Source organism: Olea europaea, chromosome 7 (genome assembly GCF_002742605.1).
Source record: "Olea europaea var. sylvestris chromosome 7, O_europaea_v1, whole genome shotgun sequence".
Lineage (NCBI taxonomy): Eukaryota > Viridiplantae > Streptophyta > Magnoliopsida > Lamiales > Oleaceae > Olea > Olea europaea.
This window is the reverse complement of record NC_036243.1, coordinates 21,151,482-21,164,574: the sequence shown is the minus strand read 5'-3', so window position 1 is coordinate 21,164,574 and position 13,093 is coordinate 21,151,482. Positions and strand designations below refer to the sequence as shown.

At 35.3% G+C, this 13,093-nt stretch overlaps 1 protein-coding gene across 1 annotated transcript; it reads right to left on the bottom strand.

Annotated features, from left to right (window-relative positions):
- Positions 1-5,233: 5,233 nt before the first annotated feature.
- Positions 5,234-6,262, bottom strand: LOC111398060. Its single transcript, XM_023025013.1, has 4 exons — positions 6,140-6,262; positions 5,842-6,058; positions 5,498-5,636; positions 5,234-5,432 (listed from the first exon to the last, which is right to left on the bottom strand). Exons 1-4 carry the CDS (start codon positions 6,260-6,262, stop codon positions 5,234-5,236), a joined length of 678 nt encoding a protein of 225 aa, XP_022880781.1.
- Positions 6,263-13,093: the final 6,831 nt, after the last annotated feature.

Below are 13,093 nucleotides of genomic sequence, written 5' to 3'. Positions count from 1 at the left end.
TTCTTTCTCTTGCCATTGTTCGTGGTTTAGTAATTAATGCTTATTTTAGAAATAGTTCGTGATTTGAATAAAACTTATATGGAATGGGAGTAGATATTCAACAAATATGTAGAAGGCTCTTTCCAAGAAAATCTCAAACTTTTACAACATAGATTGGGAGCATATGAAATCTATATAGCATAAAAATAGTACACAAATCATGAGGCTGAGATTTAGCTTCACCACAAGAAAAGTTTCTTATTGGTACAAGAAAAAAAAAGAAAAATAACTAAAACAATGTCGTTCCTTCACTATTCTAGCAATAATTGAAACTGGCTTTCCATGACGATAAATTTATGAATAATGTTATTTATAATAAGGACTACAGATAGTCATCATTATATAATGCTAACTATAAAGGATTATGGAATTATATATATATGTCACATAGAATAACTATCAATAATCCTCACTATGAACAGCGTTACTCTTTATTTATTTAGCACTTAGCCATGGATTTGTTTTAACATTCAAATTCCTTATTGATCCTCATTTTCTAAAACTTGTTTTCTCCTAATTCATTTTCAACCATACTTTCTTTCAAAAATAATTTTTTGCGTGGATTCATAACCATTTTTACTTTTTGACCGCATATTTTTTCAAAAACTCACTTTTCACATTTTTTTTTAATCTAAAAATCTCTATCAAATAGAAGCTTATCTAGATTTTGCTTTTGCATCATCTATTTCATCTCGTACGATACTCGAAAACATCCATATCCGCAATCACAAACATTTATATACCACTCTTTTCTATATAAGAAGCTTCATCTAATCGTAATAACAATATGTCTCTAAAAACTTATATGTATATGGATCCCCGTTCTCTCTCGATATATAATAGTGTTTCTAAAAACTTATTTGTAGAACAAAATATGATCGTGACATAACATTGCCAATTATAGGACTCTATTTGGTGATCGGTAGTTAGTGACTACATACATATTTATGAATTTAATGTTATATAAAGAATGTAATGTTACACACAAACTGTTTGCCAATCTATATGTACGTCTGAGATTTGAAAAGAATTTAGAGAATAAAATCAATTCTCATTCTCATTCCACGAGTATTGAAAATGATATAAAGGGAGGTTTATACACACGAATTAATAGCATCTTGAACCAATGCCATTTTCATCATAGCCAAGTTAGACTAGATTGGCATCATAGACCAACAGCTATTTATTCAGCAAAGTTAATAAGAGAGAAAAATCTGGACTTCCTTTATGTCATTTAATTAGATCTTATAGCCATTGGAGATTGCTGAGAATGAATTGCCATTTTGTGAGCTGTTTATTATAGTTTCCTTTTCATCTACTACCGCCAATTGAATGTAAATTTCAGCATGCAATTATCTTGTCCGTAAAAGAAACACAAGTTGTCTTAAATTAATTAAAGGCAAAGCCGTTCAACTGTTTAAGCATTTACATTACATGTTTTAAATGGTATAAAAAAATTTCATAACTTTTTTGTTGCATAATCATAAAACTTTTATATCTCAAAACGTAGATGTGTGTATGGCAAAACAAAAATCAGGTAATAGCATATTAAACTTTTAGATAAATAGGTAAATAGAAGTGCACTTATCCTAATTTTTTAATATGTATCAAGTAGTCTTATAAATTAACACATGCCTGTGGCCGGTCTATTATTAAAAAGATAAAGACTACGTTGTGGTCAATGTGTTAGAAAAAACCTTGTGGTTTTTAGCTGGTTTCTTTTGTTAGGTTTTGTAACTCAAATATAGTTAGGAGTCCTGTGAAATTGCGTATTTGATTTTTAATTAGAAATGAAGATTGTATCCAAGTTGAATAATGAAAGGAAATCCTCTCTTAATCTAAGTTCTATTCGCAATTGTAATCTAATTTTAACAGATTTTCTTAATTTTTAGGACTTTCATAGGGTTTGGAATCTGACCTACAAATACAGGGTTTTTCTATTAGTTTTGTTTAATCATTATTGTTGAGTCTGTAATTTCTCTCAATATTGTCAGTTAATATACATCGTTCATCTGCAATTAACTCTTTTTTTTCTTTACTTTTAATCTTTTTTCTTGTTGTGATCTTTATTATTTCATACTGTGTCATTAATCTAATTAATTACAATCCCTCCGGATCCAACAAAGGAGAAGTTGAAGCATATTGTTGGAGCTACGTAGAGGGATGATGAAACTCATGTGTCTCATGTTGGTCGACGGAAGGGCAGAGAGAAGAATAACAGCAATTTGTTTTGCTTCTACTACAGACGTATGGACATATTAGGAAGGATTGTGATAAGTTGTATGCTAAAGGCGATTTATCTACAAATCGTGGAGCACAACCTTTGACTTTAGACGAAATAAATGTAGTTGAGGATTTTTCAGACAGTGAAGATGTGATGTTGACCATGGTATCTAACGTGAAATCTAGGCCTGAAGAGAAGTAGATTCTTAATTCGGCATGTTTGCATCATATGTGTTCCAATCGAAATTTCTTTCAGACAAATAAGGTTGTTCAGTGAGGTGGAGTTGTAATGGGGTCTTGTCATATTACTGGGATCGTTCAAGTCAGATTTAGGTTGCGGGATGGGACAGTCAGAATAATTGATCAGGTTCGATATGTTCCAGACATGAAAATGAATCTCATCTCGCTTAGTACTCTAGATACAAAAGGGTATAAATTCTTTAGTAGAGGTGGAATCCTGAAGATCCGAAAAGGTGTCCAGGTTGTACTAGAAGGACGACGAAGGTCTTAGTCGTACATCTTGTATCAAAGCGTAGAACCAGTTAAGAGACATCTGAACAAGTTCAGTATTGTGGAAGATGTTCAATTTGGTACAGTACCTCTTCTGACGGGTTCTAGGTCGATTCAGAACATTGCTCGAGGGAGCGTTGGTGATTTTGCTTGGCCACCAGTTTCAGCGGTTGCACTGTGTTCAGTTATTAGGGTTGGATCCATTGAGCACAGGTACCATGGTGTCAGTGATGTCTGTAATGCTTTTGGGGACATTGAAGGCGACAATTCTAGCAAGGGACCTTCTGTTCAGGCATTTTGTATAGTTTCTACTACAAGGTGTGCTTCGACCTTGTTTGGTAAACATTAATTCCTTGATGAAATTTTGGGAACTCGGGAGTTGAGTTTAGGTGTCCCTTGTAGATGCCGTGCAGAGAATAATGGTTTATATGCAGAGTTTTGGTTACTGCGTTGAGGAGATTGACCATTTCATTTCGATGCAAACGAGTTTATTTCTCAAGTGGAGAAATTTTGTGGAACTCCACGCGTTACACCAAAATTTGAGTCAAGATAGAGATTGTTAGGCTGGTAACTCAAATATGGTTTAAGAATCTTGTGAAATTGAATATTTGATTTTTAATTAGAAATGAAAATTGTATCCAAGTTGAATAAGGAAAGAAAATCCTCTTTCGGTTGAAGTTCTATGCGCAATTGTAACCTAATTTTAACAGATTTTCTAACCTCTTAGGACTCTTCTAAAATTTGAAACATGGCCTATAAATACAAGACTCGTTGTCAATTTTGTTTAATCATTATTGTTGTGTCTATAATTTCTCTATATATTGTCAGTTAATATACATCATTCTTCTGCAATTAACTATCTTTGTTCTTCTTTACTTTTAATCTTGTTTTTTGTTGTGATCTTTATTACTTCATATTATGTCATTAATTTCATTCATTACAATCCCTCCGTGTCCAACATCTTTATATTCATTGTTAACAAATGGGATCTTGAGTTAATTAAAGTAACAATTTAATTTCTGGTTTATTCTGGCTTGTTGAGTAAAATCATCATTTGCATATAAATTATTAAATTGCAGTGTAAATTCTGGTCATACACCCGGCATATTTGTTTGATGGGTGCTCTATGGTTCGTAGTTTTAATTACAAATTAAGAACGAACCATCCTTGGAATCAAGGCCAAGTACCAACTTTTTTTTCTTGGCAAACAATACTTTTTAAATTACTATGAAATAATCAAATTTCCAAATTAAAATTACAACAAAAAAAAATTAGGTTGTATACAATTTCCATACAAATAATAGATGAAATCTTCAAATAATTTCCTTCATCTTCGACATGCTATTCATGCTAGAATCTACATTTGATGGATCAGTCGAGCATTAACACCTTGGCATATCAAGATAAGGAACCAATATTTTAGTATCTCGACTCTTGCCATTTTTGACTATGAAAGCCATTCCCATCCGCCAACTTACGTGACGCTCAAAATGGCATGCATCGTCTAACCTCCTGCAACATTTAAGTTTACATCATTAGTTTTCCTTGCAAATTCAAAGCAAATAATCCAGGTGCGTGGCATATTAATTGACATATTTAGTTTTCCTGGCAATGATGATGAAAAATAATGATGTCAATTAATATGTCATGTACCTGGATTCAGAGCCGGTCCTGTGTCTGATGGGCCCTGAGGCGAACGATGAAAAGTAGGCCCCTCAGCGACAAAGTTCAAAGGTGTATTATGCGACTCATTGCTAACTTAAAAAACTAACATTAAAATAACAACGAAATATATCATAGAAACGATTTATCTTATAAACCATCAAACCAAAAATTTCAAACAATTAGTTAAATACTATTCGTCTTGCTGTTTTAGAGGCAAAAACATCAATCAAATCTAAATAATTTAGCTGCGCAACCATTTCTTTTTCTATTGATAACATAGCCAACCCGTTTAATCTTTCTTGCGACATAGTTGATCGGAGATAGGTCTTGATCAACTTTAATTTTGAGAAACTTCTTTCCGCAGATGCAACTGTAATCGGTATGGTTAACAAAATTTGGTAAGCAGCATAAGCATTTGGAAAACAAACATCCAATGTCTTCAAATATTGTAGCACTTCAATTGCTCTTGTTGCTTCACTTGGTATATAACATCTCAAGACTTGTAACTCCGAACATAAATCATCCCGACTGATATCCGAACACCCATTATGTTGAAGATATTTCTCAAGATTCAAACAAGATTTCAACAAACTTGAAAAAGTTGCACCCCTTAACCTCTTCAAACTAAACAAAAATCCAAATGTGTCATCATATTGTTTGAATTGTTCAAATCGAGTCCTCATAGAAGATAGAGCTTGATAAATTATAAAAATAAAGTACTTAACTCTAAAAGATTCTTCTGCTGATTGTTTTACCTCATCACTACCACTTTCATCAAATTATTTTTTCCTTCGAATTATGCGTTTGCTGTAAACACAGCTTCAATTCCCATTTCGCTTGCCTTTTTTGTCGCTTCATCTTTGGCAATAGCAAATCCAATTTTTCTGTATTCTTCAAGAAATGAAACAAGCCCTTGCAAGAGGTCGATAGCATGATCAATATCCATGGATTCGGTTTGAAGAAATTTACTCACAATATTGACAGCATGCAACAATCTGTGTACCAGATTATCATGCCAAACAAAAATTCAAAATTTTGAAGTTCAAGTGTTGCTAATGACTCGGCTTCACTCTTCACTTTAGGATCTTCATTATTTTCTGCTAAATCAAGTAATGCATCTCTTATCTGTGCATTTTGCTCCATTATAGGCTTCACACTTTCAACATGACTTTCCCAACGTGTTTGTGACAATGGCTTCACTGTCAACCTTTGTACATTATCTTTGAAAATTTTCTAGCTTGGTAGAAAAGGAAAATAATGTGTAGATGCGTTGTATCACTCCGAAGAAGGATACAGCTTTGGAACAACAGTTCACCATATCACATAATGCTAGATTTAGACTATGAGCGCCACATGGAGTATAGAAAGCTCGGGGATTCATTTTATGGACTCTTCTTTGCACACCTTTGTGCTTCCCACTCATGTTAGATCCGTTGTTATACCCTTTCCCTCTAATGTCATCAATATCGAGATCAATTTTTATCAAAGCCTTTTGAAACTCGGTTGCAAGTCCAAGTCCTGTTGTGTCATCTACTTTCAAAAATTCTAGCCAATGTTCTTGAACTGTAGGTAAGTTTGCCGAATTATCTACAAATCGTACAATTAAAGACATTTGCTCCTCCTGACTTGCATTTGGAGTACAATCAAGTATAACTACGAAATATTTTGCATCTTTAACTTTCTTGACAATTGAACTTCTCACTTGATTAGCCAACAACTGTATCAACTCATTTTGAATTTTTTTGCCAAGATACGTATAATGAATCTCTTTTGCTTTAGCCCGCCGAAGGTGCTCTTGCATTACTGGATCAAATTCACTAACCATTTCGACCATTTGTAAAAATAGGTCATTGTTCTCAACATGTAGCCTCTCATCATCTCCTCGAAATGGCAATGTGTTTTTCGCAAGTTTTTTAACAATAGCGAGTATCCTTGTTTATACATGTCTCCAATGTTCTCTTTCAGTATAAATCAACAATTCAATGCTTTTATCAATTGTAGTTTTTGATCGAAACCTATTTTCCAATTCAATCCAACTAGTCATGCAACGTAAATGCTCCTCATTTCCTTCATGACTTTTAATAGACCGATGCAAATTATGCCAATCTTTGAATCCATCATTACCTAGTTGGCCAACTTTTGTCACATTTATTGGTGTTTTAAGCAACTTGCAACAAAAGTAGAAGATCCTGTCCATAGACACTGAATATACTAGCCATCTTCTATCAACTGTTTTCCCATTTGGTAGCAATCGCTTATATTGTGAAGAATCGAAATGTCTATTTGTATAGTCTTTCGAAAACGAGATGTCATCAACTCTTTTTGGATCCCTTTCAACTAAGTAATCCCTTGTTCTTTGATCAATAATTTTCCAATTCCCGGGATCATCCAAATTTAGAGAAAAGCAACCCTCTTCTTCCTTATCATCTTCTTCATTATTAGAGGCGAGCTTCATCACTTCTTCTTCCTTATCATCTACTTTGTTAACATCGGTAGGTTGACTCATTTCTTCATCCTTATCATCCACTTCATTAACATGGGCAGGTTGAATCTCTACTTCATCCTCAATCAACGCATTCACATTGTCACTTTTGAAGTACTTGTTAATATCCCATGCTTGACTTTGAATTAATGCAATTTCACTTCGTTTTCTTTTCCTCTTTTGAGCACCAGACTCGTATTTAGGAGGCATAGTAATGTCCAATGAGTAGCCTAAAAAACAATCACTAAATAACTCAATCATCTCACAATTATAGTTTCCAATATAGTTACTACGTGCGCCTGTGCAATTGTTCATCCTACAATAAGCAATCATATAAGCCGACAAGGTTTCAAACATTTCCAATCTCTTCAATAACAACTTAGGGTAAGCCATTGCTTACCTGATAAGTGAAATTTTGACGAAAATTGTAGAATTACACCCTTAAGAATGATCCCGTTTTCTGAACCGGTGGTAAGCTGATCTCAATTTTTGAATTCTGTCAACGATGCTCTAGCATAGCAAAAAGAAACATGTAAGGAAATAACAAGTATATGATGAATTAAAATGAAAGAAATAACAAGTATTTGATAAATTATAAAACTTCAATCTAGTTAAAACATGGATGTTACTAGATCAGAGAACCACAAGCTTAACTAGATTAGAAAAGGAAAAAAGCCAATAAAAAAACAAATATTTTGGATGAATTTAAGCTACTGAAAACTTAGGGGAGTCGAGCAGGCTATAAAAATGACGAAAAGAAAAAGCAGGTAGCTAGGAGAAAAAGCAGAAATCACAAACGACGAAAAGAAAATCAAAGAATTTAGAGCATGAATCAGTAGATATCTAAAAATATTTTTGCATTCATGATTTGAAAGAATTGGTCTACCTAGTATTTTTAAATCTACTGACTATTTCCTCTTTATATTATGATAAACTATGCATCACATCTCAGTTGTCTGCTGCAATCAGTATGATGCTAAATGCTTGAACTCTTACTTCTGAAAATGTATGTTGGATTGTTGCCAAAGAAGGTGATATTGTGGAGGTGAGATTTAAGACCTTTTCTCTCTTATTTGTGCTCTATTATTGATAAAAATTGTCATCATGGATCCATTTGTATGTCAATGTCATGCATAATGTGTATCATCCATAAGCTTGTCCCCTTACGATTAAATATATTATAGGAAAAGGACTATTTTATATGTTTGATACGATGGCGTTTTATGAGAGTGTTGTTCGGGCAAATTTTACTTACGGTAGTCTCACCGGAGTCAAGGGATTCTCGCAGGAAGAGCTCTTTTTATGGCTTTCGGTTAGGGACATTGTTATCGATGATCCGAAGTCTGGCCTAATTCTGTTCGATATTGGTGTTGCTCAAAAACAGCTTTCGTTGTCGTTGTTTGAAGATCCACCGGATTGTAATGCCAAGAGTAAGTGGATTTCATTGTTTTGATATGAAAGATCTGTTGGAATACCTTCCATTTTAGTGGATCTTGTTGCTGGTTTTTCCTTGTTCTTCATCAACCTTTCATAGCAAGATCTCCCAGTTTGTTGTAAAATTTTGAAACCAATTGACTATTTCACAGCAACATGTTTAAGACGGATTAGATTTCAATTTTACCTCTACTTTTTAGAATGTTCAGTTAGAAAATGAACATTAAATTGAGTTCGTTGCAGTTCAAATTAAACATTTTTGCAAAATTCAATCGTAAGTTAAATGACATTAAGGACTCGTTTTAACAAGACTTATGAAAAGTTAAAAGTTACTTCTATGATTAAGAATATGTTTAGATAATTTTTTAAAAATATTTTGTCTTATTGAGAAGCAAAAGCAAAAATCCGAGCCCTAAATTCGATTTTCCTCCTCATTTTCCCTTCCCTTTTATCTCAAGCAAGTAGAAACAAATTTCCCTTCCTAATCACGCCTCAATCCTACCCCATCTTCAAAAGTATTCTCAACCACGTTCTCTTCCTCTGTATCCTCTTTCTATCGTGCAAACACTCGCGACAGTTTGCATTTTTTTCTGATAATCATTGTCATTGTAACCTTGGTCTAGATTTTGTAATTCTCTTGCTTTCTAGAACTGAATTTGATCAGTAATTACTTCAATTTTGCCTTTCAGTCTTCAGAAAACCATCGGAAAATCAGTAATGGCTTCAATTAACACTCACATTCAAATTCTCATTCTGTTCTTTTTTCTTCAGAAAACCATCGGAAACATTCTTGATTAAGTCTGTCACTTGTTCTTTTGATCTTTAGTGATATGATCCCGGATGCACCATCAATTTCCAAGAATTCATTAATTGATTGGAGAAGGTCGAAGTCAAGAACCGAGCCAAGTCGAGACTTTGAAGTAGCTAATAAAATTGTTCAGTTATGTATTCGAGCAACGAAGTCTAAAATCATGAAGTTCACCTGTCAAGGAGTAAATTTGATGAAGGTGCCGAAGTCTAATTCAATTGGGATTAGCTTGATAATTACAGCCGAAGACGGAGCCAAAATCAAAGATTGTACGACTGCACAGCTTCCAACCCTTGCGGCCGCATAAGAGCAAACAGGGAATTTTTTGGCTGTTGATGAAGCTTCCATGCGGCCGCAGTCACTACCACCATGCGGCCGCACCACAGAAAATCGGCCAGAAAATTTCCTTTTCCACGCGAGAAGATTTGTTTGAGTCAATTTCTTATTTTTGGTAACTCTAATATTATAAGGACTCTAATTTCGTGTTTTACAATATTTTAGGAGTTTGTTCCTTTTTAAATCAAGTTTTTATATTCTTTAGTATAAATATGAGTTTTATGATTCATTGTTAGAAGACTTTTATTATGAAATTAGAGAATTCTCTCTTGAAGCTTTGCTTCATTTATCTTTGTTCTTGAATGGAAAAATCCGAACTTATCAAAACTAATCATCTTGTGGCATTCAAACCATCGGCTTGAATCATTGAATTGTGTAATCAAAGGTTCTTTCGCGTCAACGTTACCGTTGGATTTTTTGGTTCATCTTTTATTGGTTCAAATCCACAATCCGGGTGTGATTTCTTCAATCGTGTGATCAAGAGGTCTTTCAAGCAACGTTCTTGTTGGGTTGCTTGGTTCACTATTTTGAGGTCAGATCCATAAACCTTGGTCATATTGGCATTCTTGGGATCTGATTCAATATCCTGTGGGTTCGATTGCAACCTTACTGATCGGGTTCGCATCATTTAGAGCTTCAACTTTGTGCTGTTTTTCACCCAAAATGCAAAACCAAGTAAACCAACCTCCTTCAGGTCCATCTCTTTCCATTTCTCACACACAGACATGGACACGAACACGAACACAAGCTTCTTTTAAAGCACAACAGGAGAATTTTCCATGAAAGCCACAAACATTTACAAGGAGAACAAGAGCAAAAGAGGGCTGACAAGCACTAGCTCACCTCCACATGCACAAGTATAAACTGTATGTTATGAAATCTTATCTTTTCTTCATCAACTATGATCAACACATAATTAAATGCAACATGAGAAAGCCACATTTATCAACACAATTTGATTGCATGCCTGAGACAGTGAGACCATTAAGAACATATTCACAGATGAGATGGAAAAAGAAATTAATCAATTAATCAATTCTACATTCACCCAAAAATCATTCACCGGTAACTGGTTCACAGTTGCAACTTGCAATTAATCAATCAATCATAATATTGGAAAAAGAAAACGCAAATTATCTTTTATATATACTAATTCACGCCTGTTCACACTCGCTTTCAGGTAAAGAGAAAGATGAAAAGTACCTTCTTTAACTTTCAGACTTTCAGCAAAGCTTCGTAGAGGCTTCTGGTTCTTCTTTTTGAAATACTGTAAAAATAATAATAATAATAAATTCAGTAAATCTTAAATTTTTCCAAAATAGAACGAGAAAACAAAAATAAAATTCAGAAATTATAAAATTCAGTAATTAAAAAAGGGCTGTATTTATTACAAGCTGACAGTATAGCGGAGGGAAGGGGATTTCTGTGGCCTGTGGAGTGCAGTGTGCGGAGCGGACGGTGGACCTGCAGGCTGCAAAGGCGAGCAGCGAAGCCGGCGGCAGAAGCAGAAGCCAGAAGAAGGGCCAAGGCAGATTCGTGGTGGACTCACGTCACTCACCGGACTATGTCACTGTCACTGTGGAGAGGGGAGTGACGGTGGAGTGACAGTCGCTCGTGAAAGTAGGAGGCGAGGCATTTGATATGAATTCTCACTTTTCAGATTTGGGAATTTTGTTAAATGGATTGGATTTGATTTGGATAAATGGATTGTTGGGTTGGGATTGGTTTAGTTATTGGATTGAGCACTTGATTTGGGCCAGCTGAACTAAAAAAAAAAATTATGGTCAAAATGAGGCCCCCTAAGATCTTGGGCCTGAGGCGCAGGCCTCATTTGCCTCGGCCCAGGACCGGGCCTGCCTGGATTATTCGCCTTGAATCTGATTACTGTACATCCATTTCTTGGAACTGAAATTGTTTCCATTAGAGGAGGGTCACCAAGATTATAGTTCAAAAGGTCTTTGTCATTGTCAAAGTTTCCAAATCCCCACCAAACCGCTTAAAAGCTATATCCATGTAAGTGTATAGGATGCTCTATTCCTGCAATTGTGTTCGTTCCTTGGAACACAAGTTCTACTGCGGAATTGTAATCAAGAACTACTACATCTGTCCCATTTTTAGGGCTCCACGGGTCCTTAGGGATGACATCTGCAGTATAATTGAAAGTCAATGGTGGATTATTGGAAAGTCATCTCCATAAACTCCTCGGATGTGCCTATAATAAGATTGAAGAATGTCGACTCTCGGCAGCTGAAAGGTTATGTTATTCACAGTTGCCAAAAAGCTTTCACTGGAAGGTCTCTCTTACATGACTTATTGGGGGCAAGGACTTAAACTGATGGAAAGCGTAAAGAATAATTTAGTGATCACACTTAAGGGAACATCAATGGAATGATCTTCATTTGCCAAACTTCTGAGTTTTCCTTTAAAATTAGCTAAAGCATTTGTATTGCTGAAATTAGGAAGAGTTGGGAGCAATGGAGATGCTGGTGGAGTACAATTTTCTCTGTACTCGATAATTGCTGTTGTAGTTGTATTGTAATTCCCCGCACTAGCATAAACCGTGGAAGCTATGTAATAGCAGCTAGGTTTTTGGTTAGCTTCCAATAAGAAATCAATAGTGTGTCCAGGAAATGGCAATAATATAGCTCTTTAAGGGTTTCATGTACTTTCCATATGATCCAACTACAGTAATAGTGTGGTTTGCAATGGAAAAGAACATAATGTTGTTCATGACTGCATTAACCATTCGGAGCAAATAAGGGTTTGTTCTCTTTGCCGTTTTTAGGCCGTTTTCTGTTTTCGATTATCCAAAATGATGAAAACGCGTTCTTTTTCCCATTTTTGAAAACGAATTTTCGAAAACAAAAAAAAAATTGTGATGAAAACGAAAAATGGCAAAATCCTTGTTTTGGCTGTTTTCTTCACAAAACCTTCAAAACGTGGAAACATGAGAGAGACAAAAAATTGAAGCCGTCTTCCCGTCTCTCTTCATTCGTCCTTCTCCATTCCTTCCAACGTCTCTTCCTTCTCTCTTGTCAAAGCCGGCATCTCTATCTTCATAGCGTCGCAACCTATAGTTTGGCCCCGTCTCCATCTTCTCTCTATTCGACTGGTGTTTTGGTGATTTTTGTGTTTCTTCGACTGCTGTGAATGCAACATCTCTACTTTTGGTGATGGCGATTTTAGTTTTGGTTGATGGTGTTGATGGTGGTACCGATGGTCGACGAGGGTGATTTTGGTAGTAATGTTGATGGTTTTGGTACCGACGTTCGATTATGGTTTTGATTGATGTGGTGTTTTTCTTTTTTCAATCTGCTGGTTTGGGGGGTTTTTTCGACCCATTCATCACAACCCATCTCTCTTTTCGATCTATTGGTTTGGGGATTTTTTGCTTTTTTTAATCTGGTGTTGTGTGGTGACAATAACTGGTGCAGGTGCAGTGCGATGTCGTAACTGGTGCTGGTGTTGTGTGGTGATTGGTGGTGGCGATTCCGATTGGCAGTGGTGGTTGTATTGATTTCGATTGGTAGTGGATTGGTCGTGTTGATTGGTAATGGCAGTGATGGTTGTGTTGGAGGTGGTGACTGGTTATGGTT